Below are 20,366 nucleotides of genomic sequence, written 5' to 3'. Positions count from 1 at the left end.
TCTGCTTGCTTTGACGGCAGCAGGAGCCCTTCCCAGTCTCAGGAGCAGGAAGTGGCTGAGCTGTAGCTCTTAGTCACAAGAGGTCTGTATGGACGTGCCAGAAGGACACACAGGCAGGGGCTGCCTCATTAGTACCATTCTGTAGCTAACAAGAAGAAAATGTTCTGTTGGCTACAACAGAGTGTGATTGCTTTCCCAAAGATCAGGATTTGCCATGGAGCTGTCATGCAGAGTCATTGAAAATACAGCCTGGAAAGATGTTTTGTTTCTTTTAAATACCAGGTTACCCAGCTTGGCACCACTAATGAATCTTGGGAAGCACAGCTTTGAAAAGCAATCCCTTACCCGCTCAACCACAACCAAGGAGGCTGCCTGGAGGGTGTTTGTTGCCTCCCAAGAAAAATAACTTTCTGCAGCCAGATCTTTCCTTGACATGTTTTTTGACCTGTAGCATCACTGGAAAACATCTGCAGAAAGTGTGAGGCAGTTTGCTGGCTCATCATCTCACCACAGAACCAGCTCTCCTCCACAGCAGCATCCTTGGTTTCCAAATTTAGCACGTGAGTTATTTTGGGTAGCGTGTGATTAACCTCAATTACTGTAGCTCAGATGGAATTCAAATAATGCCCCTTTCTTTCAGAGTCATAAAGAAATGGAAATCTGAGGCTGTACATTTCCTACGCTTAATGAGGCAGCTCTGAGAGTTGCTTGCACGTGGGTGGTTGCGTGATGTATTTGTTCATGGAGAAATTAATGGGAGCAGCTCATCCCAAAAGGTGCTGGTGGTCCATGGCTCTGTGCTGGTTTTGGGATCAGAAATATAAAGATGAAGGCAGCAGGCTGTGCGGTGTGAATGAAACCTGGATGGCCATAGCAGAGATCCCTGAAGCTTCAGTGAATTTGGGTCACGGTCAGGACACTGTGTAATTTTCCTGCTTGAATTAAATCAGTAACAGAGACTTTCAAAAACTAATCAGGAATCTATTTTCTCTCAATCTCAGCTGTATTGAATGTCGGCTCTCTGGAAAATCATCAGTGGTGAAGCAATACGCAGATACACACCTGCACGTGTGCAGATCTACAAGAGGATGTATGAGAGAGAGGAGATGCAGGGTGAGCTGGCAAACAGCTGAGGAGATGCAGTAGAAAGCAATAGTTCTGGGAGAAAGCAGCATGTTTCAGTGCATCCAGGGAGCACTGACACAAGCTTATTGCTCATCAGGCTGAGCATTGAGACTTTTGCCATAGCTGTAACTTTCCAGGCTGCACTGCACCAGCCAAGCCTTTCTTCTGTCAAGCAGTTTGTCTCCAGAGGAGGATAAAACCCACGGAGGTGGTTAGTGCAACCCCAAGCCAGCAAATAATGCTCATTTATGTGTAGCAGTCAGTGGGAGAGCTGACCTGTGGCAATTGCAGTGGGAGAACTGACCTGTGGCTTGTGGCAATTGCGTTCACTGGTAGCCAGAAGGGGCTGGTACATTGAAAACAAAGGTGGCATTTGGATGGAGGAGTCAGCCTTCCCACCTGAAGTCACGTTTGCTGGAGGAGGTAAACAAAAGCTATGAGGTTTTGCTTGGTTTTGTGCCTCATGGATGGAGCAGTGCTGTGACCACCTCACTGCTGCATGTTTCTAGCCATGTGCAGTGGGCAGAATGACCCCAAAGGAAACTAAAGGGTGGTTGGAGTCTGGAAAGCAACTGTAAAATCTCCACCTCATTGCAGCAGCTACCAGTTCTTCAGGGGCTGGCTGGCTTTTGTGCTTTTTTGTTGTTCTGTAATTTATGTCTGCGTATTCCCACTAAAAAAATAACAAACCTGCCTTATGTCCTACTAATGGGAAACTGCAGCAGTCACTGTGCCTTTTTCACGTGTGCTGTAATTGCTTGCTTAACTGGCAAAACCAACAGTTTTACCTTCAGAAGACATTTCAGGGCCAGGCAGATGCTGAACACTGAACCACGGGGTCCAGTGCCTTCTGTCTTTGTCTGGGTGGCAAGAGGGGCAGGGGGTATTTAGCTTGGTGATCTGGAGCTGCCATGCTCTGCCCCAGCACAGGGGGAATATGGCTTCCAAGCACCAGCAAAGCGGTAGCTTCTGGAGGACACCAAGGGGTTCAGATAGTCACCATCAAGGCTGCTGTCACCCTGGCTCACAGGGCAAAGTGGGGTGAGGATGCTTAGCCCCAGGAGGCAGCTGGGCAGGCATCAAAACAGGGTCTGCAAAGCCCCTTGGTCATCTCTGCCTTGGGATGGTGAACATTGTATGTGTCCTTTCTGGGGGCTCTGCTCCCTTTATTCTATACTTCATTGATAATGTGATAGACGTGGTCAGCCTGAAGAGCTGAGTTGTTCACAAAGGTACTGCATTGATTAATTTTTCACCTTGATTTGCCTTTTGTTTTTATACAGCTGGACAACCCAGACGAGCAAGCAGCACAGATCAGACGTGAGTTAGATGGACGTCTCCAAATGGCAGAGCAAATTGCCAAGGTAAAATAAGCCAATATATCTTCTGTATCAGTAAGCTCTTCATATAGAAGCACATAAGTAGTTTGATGCAACCCCCAGATCTTGTCCTTCTTTCATATATTTATTTTCCCAGTAATCACCAGTTAAAAACTAGCAGATCATAGAATCATATAATCATGATTACAAACGACAGTTATTAACTGTGAACAAAAAAGCAAGCACAGATGAAGCTGATGTGGTATGCATTTCTTGGAATGTCCTGATGAGCTGGGATATTTTAGGTTCCTGCAAAATCCCTTGCAAATACTCAACAGTGGAGAAGATATTGTCCTGAAGTACTCCAGTTAGATCTGCAAGTGCATGTCTAAGCCCTCTTTGTCAAACTTTGATGCTAGGCAATGATGTGGGTGATGGCATATAGAAAGGAGACAGGAATTGCCCTAATGGCGTTTGTGCCATTTTCTGGGCTGCTGGGAGCCACACTTCCTTTCCTGTGGGTTGATGGACTATAGATGGAGAGTAACCTTGGATCCTTTTGACATCAGCATGGTTGAGATTTTATTCTCGCCTCTAATCAAATGCTGTGAGTCACCAATAAAGCCCTAATGGGGCTGAAGTCACTGGGAAAGATCTGCCTGGCTGCTCTTGGTAATCAAGAAACCATTTCTAGAAGGAAAGGGCTCTAATCAGAGAGATGAAGCTCAGGCTAAGGACCTGCTTTTCAGCAGCAGCAGTCCTAGCATTGATCTATGCCTGGTTTTATGAGGAAGGTCGTATCAGAGCTGTTTGCAACCGCACTGGTATGTGAAAAGTAGAGCACATTCATTTATGGTCAGGCATCAGCAATGATGCTGGTAGTGCCTCACTAACGCTTCTCTTAAACAGTTACTGCTGCTGCGGCTTTGGGGAGGTGGGTTCTGGTTTTCCTCACTTAGCTGAAGAAAACAGTAAGTTGGCCAAGGTCCACGCGGCCAAACGATGGCACAGCAGCCCAGCTGCAGCTCCTTTCTTCAGCATTTGGCCCTTTGCCATTTCATTGTCAAGAAAACCTACAGTATTTTTTACGTGCAGCAGATATAAGCCACTGTGTGGAGCACGGCTGCTCTGGTTCTGAGATGGGTAGCCAGGCACTGGGTGCCAGAATGAGATTGCCTGGTTTTGTTGTTTCATTTTCTCTTTATGGCATGTGGGACAACAATATGCATGGTTCAGTGGCAGCCAGCAGAGGCTGCAGCTCCATGAATTATTCCTTGCAAACAGGAATGTGCCATTTCCATTCCTCCCTCAAGGATACTGAAAACAAACCGTGCTGCTGCTGGCCCCGTAAGAGACAGTGAGGGCAAAGAACTCGACACAACCTGACATTTCCCTGTGCAGAACTGAACCTTCAATATATAGCTGTGTATCTTGGAGGGTGGTTTAGAGTAAAAGTGATTTACCTGTGATCCGCTTGGCAGGTATTGATATTTAATCTCCTTCAAGTTACTGCTGCAGGCCTTCTCTCCAGAATGTCAGATCCTGCCAGCACATGCCTACAAGAAACCTTGTTCTTTCAAACCAGTGTATGCCATCTTTTGGAGGCATCCAAATGACCTTTTGAATCTATCTCTATATCCTCCTTTCCAGGCAAGACTGTTTTCCCTGCATAGGGCGGGTTTACAACTCAGCTCAGTGTTTTATCTCCAACTTGCAGCTTTTAATGCAGATTTGCTGCACAGGAGCTCATGACACCAGTGCTGAGGTGGCCATGCTGAGATTGCACAATAAAGGCAAATTAATGCCTCGTTGATAAATTAAGTCATTCACACTAGGACATTTGAACTTCAGAGGCACCAAAGGCTGTGGAGCCTAATGGAACCTAGGATTGCGGTGGTGCAGAACCAGTGCAAGCCCCGGTTCCGTCTCTCATGTGACCGTGCACAAGTCACTGTGCTCAGCAGCTTTCCTGCATGTGGACACCAGGGTACAGCTCCGAGTCCTTTTACCTCCTGCTGTGCCCAGGAGAGTGCAGCTCAGCGCAGTGCTGGTGCAGCGCTGGGCAGGGTCCCCCAGCGAGCCCCACTGTCAGAGCAGGTAAGCCCAGCCCTGGAGCCAGCCAGCCTGAGGGTCACGCTTGAAGTCCAGCAGATGTTTTAAAGCTGAATCTGAACAGGCTTTTCACTCTGCATGTTGTACTTTTCCAGCAGCTCAATGAGAGCAGCGCTATAGCTGAGAGCTTAGTGATGCCAAGCCAGAGGTCTGTTTTTCTCTGCAGTAGCCAGTGCTCTGCTTCCTGTGGTGCCTTGCCCCCTCCAGTCACCTGGCCTCAAGGGCAAAAAGGAGCGTGTGTAGGCAGCTAAATGAGACCTTGACACCAGAGCAACATGTCCATCTGGGGCAGGACTCACTCTGCAGTCTCTTAACTCTGCTTCCCTCTGCACTTGTCCCCATTTCTGGTCCTCCCCCTGCTCCAAGTACACGTGGAGGTGACCAACACCCTTTCCTGCTGTTGTCTGCATCTCTTTACTGTGTCTTTTTCTTCCCCCAGCAATATGTGCAGTCTGATGGGTACCTTGGGACCACACCTGGACCTATGCATTTCCATCTTCAGACCCGGTCCCAGTTAAATTGTTATGTGCCACTTCAAGCTACCTGGGTTTAGCCTTAGTATGAGAAGTTGCTGGTGGCACGCAGTGAAATGTCTCAGTCTTTGCTGCATGTCTGAAGAGGTTTGTGGAGGCAGCACCAAAACTGCAGTCCCTGGAGAGATGAATAGTAGCAGGGTAAAAAAGCAATAGTGTTTGAACATCATCGCTTCAGCAGTAGTTCTTAAAATCTTCCAAATAGTTGTTTCTGGGTTTTTTCTTTCTTAAAGGGTGGCTTACAGCTTACATAATGCATAGACAATAAAACAGACTGATTAGGTAGTTTATCTTGATGCCAGGTCCCATTTACACAAGGGAATTGCTACCCAAGGTTGGGACTGGGAACAAAAGACTGTATTTTAACTGCTTGGTGCAAGAGCTGTGCTTGTAACAGGTAAGCTATTGAGGACTGGTGCAAAACCTACTGCAGTGGGTTACTTTTTCAGCAGCCTGATGGCAGTCTTCTAGAAGAAACGTGACCTTGTTTTCTTCTCCAGCCTGCATCTTACAAGCTGTTTTTTACAATATTATGAATTGCCACTAAGATACTTTGACGTCAGCCTTGAGCTCTTTGGCTGCAGATGCTGCCTCGCTGTCATACTCCTTGTACAGCCTCTTGTAACCCACTGAGAGATGTTCAAACCCTGAGTGTATTCAGGGTATGAGCAGAGGTTTCAGAAGACTTAGGGCTGAGACTAGTGATCCTGTCAGAGCTGGAGCATGGACAGCATTTCAAAGCTGAGAACATACGTTGGAGAACATCACATTTTGCTCTCTCTGTTGCCTTTGGGTTTAATGTTTAAATGTCCTGTTTACAACAAGCAGCACTGGAGGGTCTCACAGTGAAAGAGTGTCTTGCTGGAGATAGACAAGGGCCCTGGCAAGTAGTGGAAAGTGTGTTTTACCCCTTCTTCCAGTTGGGACTACCATTCCTGCCCACACATTGTTGATTTTGCCTCCTTGGGCTCCTTTCACACCTAGAAAACTAATGGAGCAACTGCTCAGAAGTGTTTTTAAAAGAGCTGGCACATTTGGGAGACTGGAAAACAAGTCCCTAACTGTCAGCATCCTCCAAATCATTAGTAAATTGCTGTCAATCACAAAGTTCAGCTGAGATCTGGCCTGGAGTGTTTGTGATTGTGAATGCATAAAATATGAAGGCCATTTGCAGATAGAAAAAAAATCAAAGAAATGCAAGTACATGCAAGAAACAGTAAAGCTGGATAAGTACCAGGTATTAATTCTACGGGAAGCTAATAATAATGTTTCTACATTACACAGGGGGAAGCTGTAATTTGTCATCTGGTTTGTGGGAGTTCCGCACTCACAAACCTCTCTGGAGATGCTCCTGGGGGATTCTGCTGGTGCAACAAGTAGTTGCTGGTTGTCACGACCATTCATTCTGTTGTTTTTGTTTCCAAATGCAAGGAGCGAAAGTTCCCGAAGTTTGTGTCCAAAGAGATGGAAAACATGTACATTGAGGAGCTGAAGTCGTCTGTCAACCTCCTGATGGCAAACCTAGAGAGCATGCCTGTGTCTAAAGGGGGCTCTGACTTCAAGCTGCAGAAGCTGAAACGTAGTCACAACACCTCAATAATTGACATGGGGGAAGAAAACGAGAACCAGCTTTCCAAGTCAGACGTCGTGTTGTCGTTCTCCCTGGAGGTAAGTGTGCAGTTTGTGGGAGTGAAAATCACAGCAGCCACCTTCTGCTTAGTTCAGACTTAGGTGGAAAGGGGTCAGTAGAAATAACTTTCTGATCTCGGTGAGGAATGGTTCCTCTCTGAGTTACCACAAGTTTTGCCTGTGGTCAAATACTCTGTCCCCTCTGGTGTCCATCTAGTTGGAACAAACTGTGTGAGATAAACCATCTGGCATTTCCTGCTCATGTATATCAGCTCAGAAATCTGCATCAGTAACTGTCCTCCTCATGCAGCTTGCTACTCAGTGTACCCCAGCAACCCCGAGCCTGTATTATTCCCTAAACCAGTAAAATAATGCAACAGCATAAAGGTCAGTATATTTAATAGTCACTATTTCCCTGCAAGCCTTGCTTCCTCTTTGGAGAATTGTTCGAAACTGCTGGGGTTTGAGTGCACTCAACAGATTGGCTTGCAGCTTGTATGGAAATACTGCACTTTGCTGGCTTGCTCTTTGCTTGTGTTGAGCACTGACTTGCTACTCATGCTCTGTTGAGCAGGAGAAGAGCCCAGGGGAAGGCAGGGGGCTGCAAGGACCTGCTGTAACCTCCAACAGAGGCTGTCTGTGTTCTGGAAGCAGTGTTGCTGCAGTAGCTGTTTTCAGCCAACTTAATTGCTCTGCGCAGACGTATTTGCGGTCTAGGCAAGACATTTACTCCAAGGAGTCATCAGCACACCCGTACAGAATTGTTGTTGTCTGTCAGTGAGTGGGTTTATGTTACATTGTCAAAACAGCTACCAGGATGGGGTGAAAAACGTAGGATGCAGAAAAATCAGAAAATACTATTTTTGTGTAGTTTCCTAGTTGTTTCTCTTCCTAAGGGGTCTCCTGTTATATATACATCATGGCAATGCAAAACTCAACAGCACTGGCTGTGCCGTCGCAGAGTTTAATTCATGAGATGTCTGAAACCAGCTTTATAATATTCAGTTCAGTCTTATTTCAAAGTAGAACCCAGAGATGGTGCCTTCAACAGCAGCATCAAATAAAGCTTGACTTCTGAGTGTTCCCATACGGAGGAGCTATCACGAAGCAGCAGATCTCTGTTGCAAAAGCCAGTGCAGTGCGAATAGCTGTGCGTAAAGGGACACCTCCTTACAATGGGATGTCTCAAACACTTTGCTCCAGCTGAACCCCATCTGGTGAGAAGCAGAAGCTTGGTGAAGGACTGACTTTAGGAGCTGACAGAACTGTGCAAGACAGCTTTATAGAGAATGTGTGCTCATCAGAGGGTTTGTGTTGCTCTGTGAGGCAGGGAAGGGGTGCTCAGTGCAAGGACAGATCAGAAGGCTTGAGGAGAGGAATTTTAACCCCCTGTGTGTATAGTTCACAGACAGCTGTAAGAAAACACGAACAGAAACTCCCATGGTGTTTCTTGAGGTACATGGTTAACAAGATTAGTCTCCTTTAAAAAAGAAACGGTAATTACCTGCGAGGAACTTTAGATGGTGATTTCTTAATAAGAAAGATTTCTTATAAGAAAGATGGAGACTTTTTACCAGGGTCTGTAGTGACAGGAAAAGGGGCAACAGTTTTAAACTGAATGAGGGTAGATTTAGGAAGAAAATGTTTATGATGAGGGTACTGAGGCACTGGCACAGGTTGCCCAGAGAAGCTGTGGCTGCCCCATCCCTGGCAGTGTCCAAGGCCAAGTTGGAGCAATCTGGTCTAGTGGAAGGTGTCCCTGTCCATGGCAGGGGGCTGGAACTGGATGATCTTCAAAAGTCAAACCCGAACTATTCTATGATTAATCTTGAAAATAGGCTTTTGGCACAAGCTGAGTAACTGCCTTTTCTCTGGATTTCACGTATTAAGACACTTTTAGATGGGGCAGGGCCATGTCTATGAGGCCCATCTCCTGAAGCTTGGTACAGCCCTGGTAACCCAAGGGTTTCAACAAGCCTGTGCGTAGTCAGAGCGAGAACTCCCTGTCTCCATACAGGCCCAATGCTGGCTGTCCCTATGGGTTCAGCAGCCAGAGCAAGGTCAGAAGGAGGCTGCTCCTCTTACATTTCTCTTTCTTTACCCTGCAGGTTGTCATCATGGAGGTGCAGGGTCTGAAGTCGCTGGCCCCCAACCGCATTGTGTACTGCACCATGGAGGTTGAAGGTGGAGAGAAACTGCAGACTGACCAGGCTGAAGCCTCAAAGCCAACGTAAGTCTTGCTTTGCCTTTTGCTCTCTCCACCATGCTCCTCTCTGCACTGGCAGGTGGCCGCAGACTGGCTCCTGCATGGTGAGGCCAGAGGAGACTCTGAGAAGCAGAGGAGAAATGTGGCCTTCCATGTTTGCAGAGCATCGTCCTGTAACTGAGAATGGCACGTAAGCCCCAACTTGGGGGGGGAAGTGTTAATGACAGGCTTACGTCTATTGTAGCCATAGAGACATAAATTTGTGCCTATACGTAAGTACTTTGCTAAATAAGGATGGAGTTAAGCCTAGATAAATACTTGCCCGAGTGTCCATCTGAACTGGTGCCAGCAGGTGCTGGTGCATAATCTCATCCTCACTGTCAGGGTTTTGGAGGCCCTACAAGAAAGGGAACACATTCTGGCAGCCACAGCCAGAGGTGGGAGAGAGGAGCTGGGGAAAGCTTCAGGTCAATCAGAGCTTTATCTGAGGCTACTCTGCCCTAGTCCAGTGCAAGGTCAGAGTCTTGTTCTGCCCTCTTTGACCTGGTCCCCAGATATCCAGCCTTGACCCCTTACTTTGCTTTATTTATCTTACTCAGAAATTGTTATGAACCTGCTAGTAGTGATTGATCTTTGTTAATTTAGAAGGAGAAAATGATGAATGGCTTATTTCCCTTCCAATTTGTGGGGTTATTTAACTTTAAACACTGCCTGTATGGATTTGAGGCAGTTTTCCTCTGGTTCACTGCAGAGATTTCACACTTAAATGGAATTCTTGGTGAGCATCCTCACAATGGAGGATTGTCAGGGTGATATGCAGCAGTGGGAGGCCATGCAGGTGGGGCTGCTGGGATATTCTCTCTTTGTTCCCCTACCCTGTTCCCTTCGAGTGGCTGGTTCCCAAGTCTGTAGAAGGAGAGCCAACGGCACCAGGCTGCGTTACATGTGAGTGCACAAGCGCTGCAGGCACACAGTTCAAGACCAGCTGATGTAGGAAGGAGAGGAGAGCAGAGCTGAAGGCAGGCTGCCTTCCCTCTGTGGTTGTCCTCCTGCAGAGGCACAGAAACTGCTGATGCCTTGTGCCCTGCACTGTGCTGGAGGAGCAGGAATCTGCAGTAAGCGGTTTAAAAACAATATTCCCAATCAGGGAAAGTGCTGCAGCCTGGCTTACTTTTCAAAACACTGAAATCTGCTTCAGGGGAGGAAGTAGGAGAGCTGTGCTTGGAGGAAAATTTCCATAAGAACCTGCAATTGTCACTATTTTAAGTATTTTTATTGCATCAATGGAAAAAGCTGGGCTCTATTTAGGGAAAGTTACTACTACCCATACTGAAAACTGCGCTTCTGAGTTACGTGTGCTTGTTTAGCTTAGTCTGTTCATCCCACTGTTGCTCAGAGGGTCTGTCCTTTCTTACACAATCCTTCTTGCTGTCAGCTGTAGGACCCTTTATACAAGTGTTAGTTTGAAAATAATGGCTGCAGGAGTGAGCTCTTTAATTGAGTGGTTCTTTTTATTATAATGAAACGCAGAGTGTCTGGGCTTCAAGCCATCAGCCCTCGGGAAAATTCATCCAGTGCTGAATGCTGCAGTGTGATAGGAGTTATGCAAGTTCATCACACTCATACTCTCCCTCCACTGGCTTCCTATAGAGGTGCAGGTCAGGCTTGAATTCCTCTGGATTGCTCCAGCACTTGGGCTAATACCTATGGAAATGTCTTAGGGAGGGGTTAGGCTTTACAGCTTTATTCCTTGAGGGTCCTGGGACTTTCTACTTCTAAAACCAAAGATCACCCGAGGTAAAGCTCTGCAATAACCATCCACAGAAAACAGAGGCCATCACAGAAAGCTAACCTGGGCTCTGCATCCCTAATGGAAAAAGGCAATTTGCCAGACAGGGAAGGATTTCCAAAAGCGCTGGTCTAGGTCTATGAGAGATTTACCTGCCTTCTTCCATGGAGCAGAACCAGCAGTTTTTGACAGTAAGATGGTTGAAAGCATCTTAGTGACTTTGGAGCTTGAATCCTGTTTGTGGATGTTGAAGGAAGTTGGGCAGTAGGGTTAGCAGCTGTGTGTACCCAGCGATCAGTGTGAGGAGTGTGGCTCTTGGACAAGCGCTAAATACTGGTCTGCAATTTCTTCTCAGGCTCCAGGTTGGATTCCTGACATTTTAAGCCCGGTCCTTTCATGTGAGGATTATCTGCCTCAGCGCGGGTACAGGAGATGGCACAGTTCTAGAGAAAGCCAGACCTGAAATAGCAGGGGTTATTTCAGATCAGGCTCACAGCGTATTATTAGTAGTGCTTTTCATAAGTTGTGTAAGAAAAAGCCTTTGTATTATATCCCAACCCACAGATGCCTCTACAAAATATCCCAAATCCCAGTGTGAGCAGGATTTTGCTGCTTTTCGTGCTGTAACTGTGTTCTTGCAGATAACTGAGGGGTTTATACCCCCCCTTCCCTGATGCCTGCCCTCTGCCATGCACAGGGGTGAGGTGGCTCTGCGCATCCCCAACACTACATAATGCTGCTGCTTGCACAGCCAGAGAATAGGGCTGCTCTAGGGTCTGGGAATAGCACAGAAAGTCCAGCCACAGCACCACTGTCCTACATTCTCTAGAGGCTGCTGGTTATATTTAAACAGTGACCTGTGCTTGTAGCAGTGCTCTTGGGCTGTACCAGTGTTTCATCATCTTATCATAGCACCTTTCTCTGATGTGAGCAGAGCAAAAGAAATCAGAGAGACTCAGAGAATAGCAAGGTCCTACATGCCTTATGAATAAATGTTATATATTCACCTGGACATATTTCAGCATGCAAATAAGTCTCATTTTCACCTGGCTTATGGTAGTGAAAATCAAGTGTACCTGCAATGAGCTCAGCTGAACCATTTGGGTTAAAAGTAGTAAATATTTGGTGGGGGAAGTATCTGGCCAGCCTAAATGGGCATTTTGGCATGTCCAAGAAGGGTCGAAGTTGTGGGCCGCTCCTCTGGCTCTGGAAGTGTGTTCACTTTAAGGTTATGCAAAGCAGAGGTGCCTCTTTAGCCCTAATGCAAGGATTGAGTGGTAGCTCAGAGTATGAGAAGTGAGGAGGGAGCTTGTTATTTTTGAAGGAAAAAAAAATCACTCTTTATTGTCTGGGGTTTTTTCCATGCAGTTTTTCTTCAGGGCAGTGCTGGAGAGAGGACACTCAATGGGACTCAATGGTGCTCATCTGATTCCACGTCATTTTTTATGTTGTTTGTCATGACCAAGAGCTTGGGCATCATGCCCTCTTCATAAATTCACTCTTGGCAAAGTAATGTCTTTGGTAAACTTCTAAACCTTTCCATCTCTGTTCCCTTAGCTACCTCACTCTGAGACAGGAGTGCCCTGTCTTATCTTTGCTCTGATGCTGGTCCCTGAATTCCTTTCAAGGTGCTCTGACAGCTCAGCTCTTTATCTCTACTGGAACAGGCCGCCCAAGCTTATCACCCAGCTCAGGTCTTCCTTTCAGATTGTGTGCCATATCCATCAGAGCCCACTGCCTGACCATGAAGAGGGACAGGAGCTCCATAGCATCCTTCCTCAGGTGCCATTCAGTCACTGTTTCGATCTGGGACATGGGCACTGAGCAGCAAAGGGAGAAGCCCTGTGGGAAGGGATGCTGATGAGCAAGAATGCCCTCTCTTTGCAGAAGGGGAAAATCTGGTCTTTTCAGGAATCCCCTGCCTCCGGCACTGGAGTTGGAAGTGATGCTCAGTAGCTTTGCATAGAGTAGGAGCATGATAAGAGGATTTTGTTGCAGTCAGTGTTTTGCTGCCATGGTTAGTTGGGAGATGCTGTGAACACTTCACAATGGTAAAATGGGAAACGTCCTTTCGAGACACATAAATCAGAAATAAATACTCCATATGCTGTGGAGCTTATTTAACTCTACTTAACTAAAGGGGTTTATACTGATGCAAGAGCAGGGTTTAGCCAATAATTCATGTTGTGTAGCCCTCAGTTGGTGCTGTGTCTGGTAGGTCTTTTCCAGATGTACAGCTCTGCAGCCACAGAGGCTGACCACCCCTCCCAGCATTGGTTCTGGCTGCTGGGAGAGCCCTGTGGGCTCTGCAAACAGGAAGGAGAATCAGCTGCCTTGGACTTCCATGTGTCACTTCAGTGCTCTGAGCCCACACTACACTCAGAGCTGTCACTGTGTTTCAGAGATATCACTCCATGGCGAAGCTCAGACTGGAACATCATTCACATTCAGGTTTGCATGCTCAGATAACCCCTGTGTAAGCAAAATTCATGACACTGAGTAAAAAAAAAACAAAGCAAAAGGAAATTTTAGGAGATAGCTGCTTTTTCTGCCTTTTTTTTCCTTCCTCCTTCCTCCTTCCTCTTCTGGATAGCTTCAGCATTAAATATAATCTGTCTTAATTACCCAGACTGATTGGCTTGCCTTTCCAGTTGCGTGATTTCATTTCACAGCTCTGCAGATGTTTACAGCTCCTTTTCCTTAGTTGACCTCCAGGAGCCTGTCAGAAGTAGGTGGACTGAGCCCTGGGTGCAGCTAAGATCAGACAGCATCACTTCTGAGATACAGCCCTTGCCCCTGGGGTAAGGGTCTGAGCAGAGGGTAAGTCTGCCCTGAGGGATCTCTTGGGGGAATGTCTTGAAGGAGTGATCTTCAGCTTTGTGCTCAGCAAGCTTGGTGTGGATGCTCTGAGCCCATGATGCTGCCAGCCTAAGAGGTGACAACGACAGGGACAGGAACTTCAGGGGATTTGCTTTCAGCCCCTCTGTCCAGGGATGAAGGGTACAAAGTGGTCTCTAAATCCCCTGCACAAGGTACAGAATCACAGAGTGGCTTGAGTTGGAAAGGGCCTTAAAGCTCTCCCAGTTCCAACTGTATGAGCCGTGGACAGGGACACCTTCCACTAAACCAGGTTGCTCCAAGCCCCATCCATCCCAACCTTGAACTGCCCCAACTGCCAGGGATGGGGCAGCCACAGCTTCTCTGGGCACCCTGTGCCAGCGCCTCACCAACTTCTTCCTTGCATCTAACCTAAATCTCCCCCATTTAAGTTTGAACCCACTACCTTTTGTCCTATCACTACAGTCCCTCATGAAGAGGGACTATTTAGTATGTCTAGGAGCCAGTTTTCTTATGAGATTGTGCATAGCCTTTGCGCCTGAAGGGTTCTGCCCTTAGTTCAGTCTGACCAGCTCTTCAAATCCCCTTTTGTGCATGTATTTCCATAATGGCACTGAGATTTATACTATGATGTTCCCATTTTTTGGAAGTGGAGGCTGTGGACAAGTCATTAAGCACAGCAAAAAATGCAGTAAAAAGTTATTACCCAGATGCAAGTGTGTGATCTATTATGGAAAGTCTTCATGCAAGTGCTTTAGTGGCCCTTTTAATTAGGAATTCAGAGCCTCTTCTGATGCTTCCTTATAGCTGCTCTGCAGTAGCTGTTCTAGCATGGATCAGCTGCTGCCCCAGGGTTAATGGGGGGCAAAGAATTTTCTTTAGATTAAGCAGCTGAATTTTATCCCAAAATAAAGACAAGGGCCCACAGAGATTCCCTCACCCCAAGTGTCACTCGGATGGCCACACTGCCGTGGTGCAATAGGGTGCAGATGTTGATCCCAGGTGTGGTCCTGCTCCCAAAGGCCCTAAGTTACAAATGTTACACTAGAAACTGTGTTGAAGAATGATGAAGGCTTGTTTTATAGCCTTACCTCTTGTAGTTGTGTTCTCTGGTACCAAGTAAGTGCAAGCTCTGACTGTGTTTTCCTCGACCTTTAGAGCAAACACAGCACTGCATTTGCATGGATTCTGTGTCTAGTAAGAGTTGAGCTTATGCACCTTCTCTTTTGCAGATGAATGTCTCTCTCTTCTTGCCAGCTGTCTAATTTCTTGACTGTTCTTGTGCACTTGGGAGTTACATATTCCTGTGATAGCGCATACATTCACATTTAAGTATTCCAGAAGGCGTGATGATGCCCAAGGCGATTTTTGTTGACACCCGTCTGCTTCATCACTCCTATGCATACAACCTTAACATGGGATGGTACAGACCAAAATGACATTGAAATGAGATTGAGATTCAGTGATCTGAATTAGTGCTAAATTAGGAGGAGGACTGCAAAACAGAAGTCCTGGGATATATTCAGTCTTTTTCTTTAATGCTCATGGTTGGTGTTTGATAAACAAAGTTAAGCCATGCTTTAGTGCAAGTTCTACACATCACTTGCTGAGAGAAAGGTGGGGATGAGACATGTGAAAAGTGCCCAGTTGTTGGTTTATTTAAGTGTTGTGCAAGTAGTGCACATTATTATTTAATGAGGGGTATTGCTATTGCAGGTTCCAAAGCAGCATATGGAGGTAAAGAGCTTCCTTTAAAGAGCAGGTTCTGTGGCTGAACAGAGCTCTGGGAGAGGTTTAATGGGAAAGCCAGCCTTGACAGCGATTTCTCAACATTCTAGTTGTCCTTTCTGTGAAATTAAGGCAGAGAGGCCTGTTGCCTTTGTGAATGTGCAAGGTCTCCCAGTGAACAGCACTAAAAAAGAGCTATGTACTGTTGTCAGTACATGGGTGAGGAGGACAAGGCGTGCTTATGGGGGGAGGAGATTGTGAATGTGGCTGGAGTGCAGAGACACAGCAGCATTTTCTTGAACCCCTTCCAGAGCAACTCTTGAGCTGTTTCACATTGAAAAAGGTGTTGTAGGCAAATGAAGCTGAGAGTGTCTCCGGCAGTTCCCACTCCATGGCTTAGAGGAGGTGAGAAGGGGGATCCCAGCAGCTGCACACAGCTGTGGGATCCATCAGGGTGTGGGAAGAGGGCTTACCAGTCCCAGATGGTTGCTGAAGGAAGGATGAAGTCCTGCAAGCCAGGGGTTGCTCAGCCTTGCCACCATTGTCAGGCCAGAGATGTGAAATGCGTGTCTAGGGATGGATCTCCCATGGGAACAAAGGATGTGGTGTTAACAGTTTTGCTCTAGCTCTTCTCAGTGGCTGTGTGGACCAGTGGCTGGCTTGGTCCTTACTTTGGTTTTCCTGTCCATGAAAGCAGGGCAGTGCTTCTGTTTCACAGCAGAGAGGATGCTGATGGCTCAGATGGCTGGTTGGGCATCATCTGCTGGAAGTGCGCACCCATCCCCACTGACCCAGGAGATGCCAGGGTGATCTTTGTTTCTAGCCTTAAGAAGTTAGGCAAGACAAACCCCATCCCAAGGGTCTCTCTGGATCTGGGCTTCCTGTCCTGGATCCTGGCTTAGAAGAATATAGGACAGCAAAAATGTGAGTGGTGGCACAAAAAAAAAGTGACAGTCTCACACCCCTTGTTCCCCTCTTTAGCTGATTTTGGAAGATACCTTGTGCCCTCTTCTGCTCTCTTTGCATTTAGGAAGTATTTTACTGCTCTCCTCTACTGAATTTATAAAGGAAGGTCTGGACTGTGTTTGCACAATACCAGTAGCCTGTATTTTCAAGCAGAGAATACCTGTCTGATTTTTCCAGGGTCTGTTCTTGTGAGACACAAGTTGTCTGCAAAGCTGTCAGTGCATTGTCTATGGCCTTATTAAGTCTAAATCATAACCAAGCCTTTAACTAGCTGCAGTTATATATATATTTTTACCAACATGGTAACATTTGATAGAAGTGATTAACCATGTCTGAATTAAATAATCATTCTGTGAAATCTGTAGTTTTGTAGCTGGTTCAGAGGAGCATCTTTGGCCAAAGGAAACTTTGATTAGCCTGTGCTTGGCATTACAGTCACCCTATACAAGAAGTGATAACGACCACAGATAGTAAATGCACACGGACCCATTTCATGAATGAAACTAACTCGGGCTGTATCCAAAGCAGATATACTGGTGAAGCATATGCAATAGGCAGCCCTTGTAAAAGGAATTATTCTTTCAGCTCAGGCCTCCCAGTAAAAGGTTGCTGGGCTTACATTTCCATTTCGTCTTGCTGAGCTTTTCTCCTCTAATTGTAATCTCATAGCATAAGCAAAAGCACAGGGCATTTGAAAAGCAATTGTCATTTAAATCATGCTAAATAATCACCCTACTTATTTTCCCTGTTCATACCCCAAAGACTGTAGTGAATAACACTGCTATAAATTCACGTACAAACCAGCCGGGCGATTCCTGGGGTGAAGCAGGCTGGGAGGAGTGTGTGGTCCTGGGCACAGGGGCTGGGTGCAGGCATGGCAGAGGGACATCTCTGGGGCAGGAATGCCATCTCGTGGCCATAAATAGCTATTATGTGGTTAAATCCATCTCTCATCCCTCCTTACAACTTCCCAACACTTCCCCTGTGTATTAGCTATGCTCAGGAAACAGAAACCAAGCGCTGCATTTTCTGTGTAGCCAAAATCATCCCGCTTTGGGTTCCTAAAGCTGTGCTGTGTCGGCCTCAGCAGCTCCTCTTGGCTGCGGTGCCCTGGCAGCTGAGAGACATGGTGCTGGCACAGGAACGGGGTCTGTGGGGACTGTGTGTGAGCCACAAGCAGAGCAGGAGCAGACCTTCACAAGCTTTGCTTTGCTGCGGGCTCCGTCAGCTTTACCCTGCTCCTTCTGCACCTTGCGTGCTCAGTCGCAGATGTGATGCTCTCCCAGACAGATTTCTCTCTCAGCCGGCAGCCATAGTGTTGCCGTAGCCAGTTTGAGGATGTGGGAGTTGCAGCTCCTGGAGGGAGAGATGGTGCCTTTTGTCAGCTGTCTGGTACTGCTGGCTGCATGATGTTCAGCAAGATGGTGTCTGCGTGCGTGACACTTACATTGTGTCTCGGAGCTGTGCGAACAGAAAATGGACAGCCCATGAAATGGTGGAGGTTGGAGGACATCCTTAGCTGCTGCTAGGAGGAGCCCAGACCACAGGGACGTGCTGTCTCTGATCACCTTTTTGATAATACCCTCATGCTTTCTGCAGTTGTGGTTTTGGGTAAATGACCACCCTTTTTCTAAGCAAAATAATTGCTAATGGTGCTTTTTTTGTTATTTTTTTTTTAGCAGAGGGAGCATTATATGCTCAGCAGGAATTAGGATGTCACAGGAAACAATTCACTCACTCAGCCCTTGGGTTATCCCATCAGCAGACATCAGTGCTCCATGCAGAGGCATTACATAGCTCCAGGGGAAGGCAGGTACCACCACTGCATTCTGTGCCTGCAGGGATCTTGTTGATCACCTGCATAGTACCTGCATGGGTGAAAGCAGGTTTTACTGTCAGTGTAAAGTCTATACAGAAAAAGCAAGGAGAAACTGAATCTGTGCTGTCACTCCCACTTCAGCTCAGCTCCTTCTGAGGGGATGGGACTAAAAGGCTGTTCTGTCAGCAGAAAGGGAGGAGAGCAAATGTGAACTAAAGTAGGCACATTGTCGATCTGTGTCTGATGACTTTGGTTATCCTGTTCTGAAGGTGAGTAAACACATCAGACTTTAACCGTGGGAGGAATCCTAGAGGGAGGCTCAGCATCTCTTGGGTATGAAGATGTGTTACAGATGCAAACCACTCTCTCAAGGCAGAGTGGAAATGTACCTACCTTAGACCTGAATGGTATTTCCTAGCCCAGGACATTTTTGCATGAGCAGAAATTTAGAAGATTCTCTGCTTCTTTATATATGCTTTGAGATTTTCCTCTCAGATCTTTCTTGTGCGCTTGCAGCAGAACCTTCTTAGCAATTGGAAATACATGAGTGCTTTTAGGGCAGGCTTCATTTCATCTGCTTGCTGCCTCTAAATTAGGATGAGGTAAATTAAGGCCTAACTCCACTGATTATTAATTAGATTTCTCCTTATTACAATAGCAGGAGCCTAAGGCAGGTGACACGGGCACGTGTACATGGTACTACAGTCCCCTAAACTTGTGTTTTTCCACAGCTGTGATTGGTCTTGTGTCTCAGCATTCTCTCCTGATAGTTAAATCTTAAATCCTTTCCTCAGAGACACAGTTCCATTGAGGCCCCCTGCAGCATGTGAAATCCAAACTCAGTCCCACAAAACCCCACCAAATGAATTAAAGGAGTTGCTGCTTTGTTGGTGGCTGGCTGCTGCTGGTGGGAGGAATTGACACCTCTTGTGGTTCATCCACAGCGTGATGCACTTGCTGAATGCTGCAGAACAGGTGCTTCCTTCTTTGTTTGGTGTCTTTACTCAACACCTTATTTTGTTTCTAAATCATCTTTTACCTTTCAGTAATGATATCTCTTGAGGTGATGCATCGCCAACTGGGTTATGTTTCTTGGAAGAACTCGGCTGATCTCAGCCGAGTTTTGTGGCCCTACTGCAGTAAGTTGCAATCCAGTTTGTAACTACCCCTAACCCAGCATCCCCAGATTGGTTGTGGTTTATGGGACCCTGTTGGTCCCCAGCTGTGTGAGCTGTGGGTTTTCTTGGAGAGCCCAAAACAAAGCCTGAATCCTTCTGTTGCCTTTGGGCTTTTTCAAGTCTCAGACGCAAACCAAACCCCTATTACCCATTGCCGTTACCATGGGAGTTGCAGAAAATATATATTCTCCTGAAGGCTTTGGCATGCCCTACTTCTTTTTATTACAGCTTCGTTGACCCAGCTGGTGCAGGTGTGAGCACTGCTTCCAAAGAGGAGTGAGCTGCCTGCTTGTGAAGGGCTCAGCACAAGGCATCCGTGTCTCAGTTATGTCATTCCTAGAAGTTCACAAATACCCATTTCTGATAATGAAATGAGCATTTTCATCCTGATTGAATTATTGCCATCCCTGCATCAGGTTTTGCTGTTGAGATGAGTAAGTCTGTGTGTCTGTTAGTCTGTTATAATGAACTGCAGCCTCTGAGTGTGGGCAAGAGAAGTTCAGAAAGATCATGACAACCACAATGCTGGTTGTCAACCCCTATTTCATATCTTTGCTGGTATATGTAAAGCATTAGAGAATATAACAAAAAGCTTTCCTGCATGCTTCTTCACATACACTTAACTGTTAAGCAAACTTAAAAACTGTTTTTTTTCCTCTTTACTTGTATCTCTAGAAATATGTAAAAAGGAAACAGACTTTAGCATTACATTAGAGGAAAAGGTGTACTACTCCATCAGCTGCATGAAGGTGGGTTAGCTCAGGGCCTGGTGTGCTGCTTCTCTAACTCTTGTTTTTCTCAGTGCTCAAGCTTTGGGCATACATGCTTTATGGCCCAAGATTTAAGGCTGTTTCCTGGGAAGGTCTGTTCTGGGGGGAAGGAATAGGATAAAGAAGAAACACCATCATTTGTGAAGCAGGATTTCTGGAAGTGCTAGACCAAGACTGTACATAGCATTTCGGTCTCCCAGCAGTGAAGTGGGATTGGACCTCTCCATCCTTAGAGTAGGATCCAGCTGCAGCAGGCACCACAGCTGGGCACTGCAGTCAGCTGAGAAACCAAGGCTGGATTAAAAACATCCCACCAGGTGAAGCAGTGACCCAGCAAAAGGTGACTTTGCTGAT

The 20,366-nt window shown here is 46.5% G+C and overlaps 1 protein-coding gene across 7 annotated transcripts in view; it reads left to right on the top strand.

The window, feature by feature from the left end:
- The window catches only part of CADPS (calcium dependent secretion activator), a 211,381-nt gene that overhangs the window by 71,904 nt on the left and 119,111 nt on the right, over positions 1-20,366 (top strand). For all 7 annotated transcript variants that reach the window (XM_057397353.1, XM_057397350.1, XM_057397349.1 and 4 more), the window contains exons 4-6: positions 2,409-2,489; positions 6,521-6,757; positions 8,827-8,948. In XM_057397353.1, the coding sequence (XP_057253336.1) occupies positions 2,409-2,489; positions 6,521-6,757; positions 8,827-8,948 (440 nt within the window). The remainder of the gene's footprint in view (positions 1-2,408; positions 2,490-6,520; positions 6,758-8,826; positions 8,949-20,366) is intronic.

This window comes from Pezoporus wallicus, unplaced genomic scaffold (assembly GCF_028554395.1).
Source record: "Pezoporus wallicus isolate ANWC-B61680 ecotype Strahan unplaced genomic scaffold, APGP_CSIRO_Pwel_v1 contig_8714, whole genome shotgun sequence".
NCBI classification, from domain to species: domain Eukaryota; kingdom Metazoa; phylum Chordata; class Aves; order Psittaciformes; family Psittacidae; genus Pezoporus; species Pezoporus wallicus.
The sequence above is the reverse complement of the archived record's forward strand: the minus strand, read 5'-3'. Positions and strand labels throughout refer to the sequence as shown.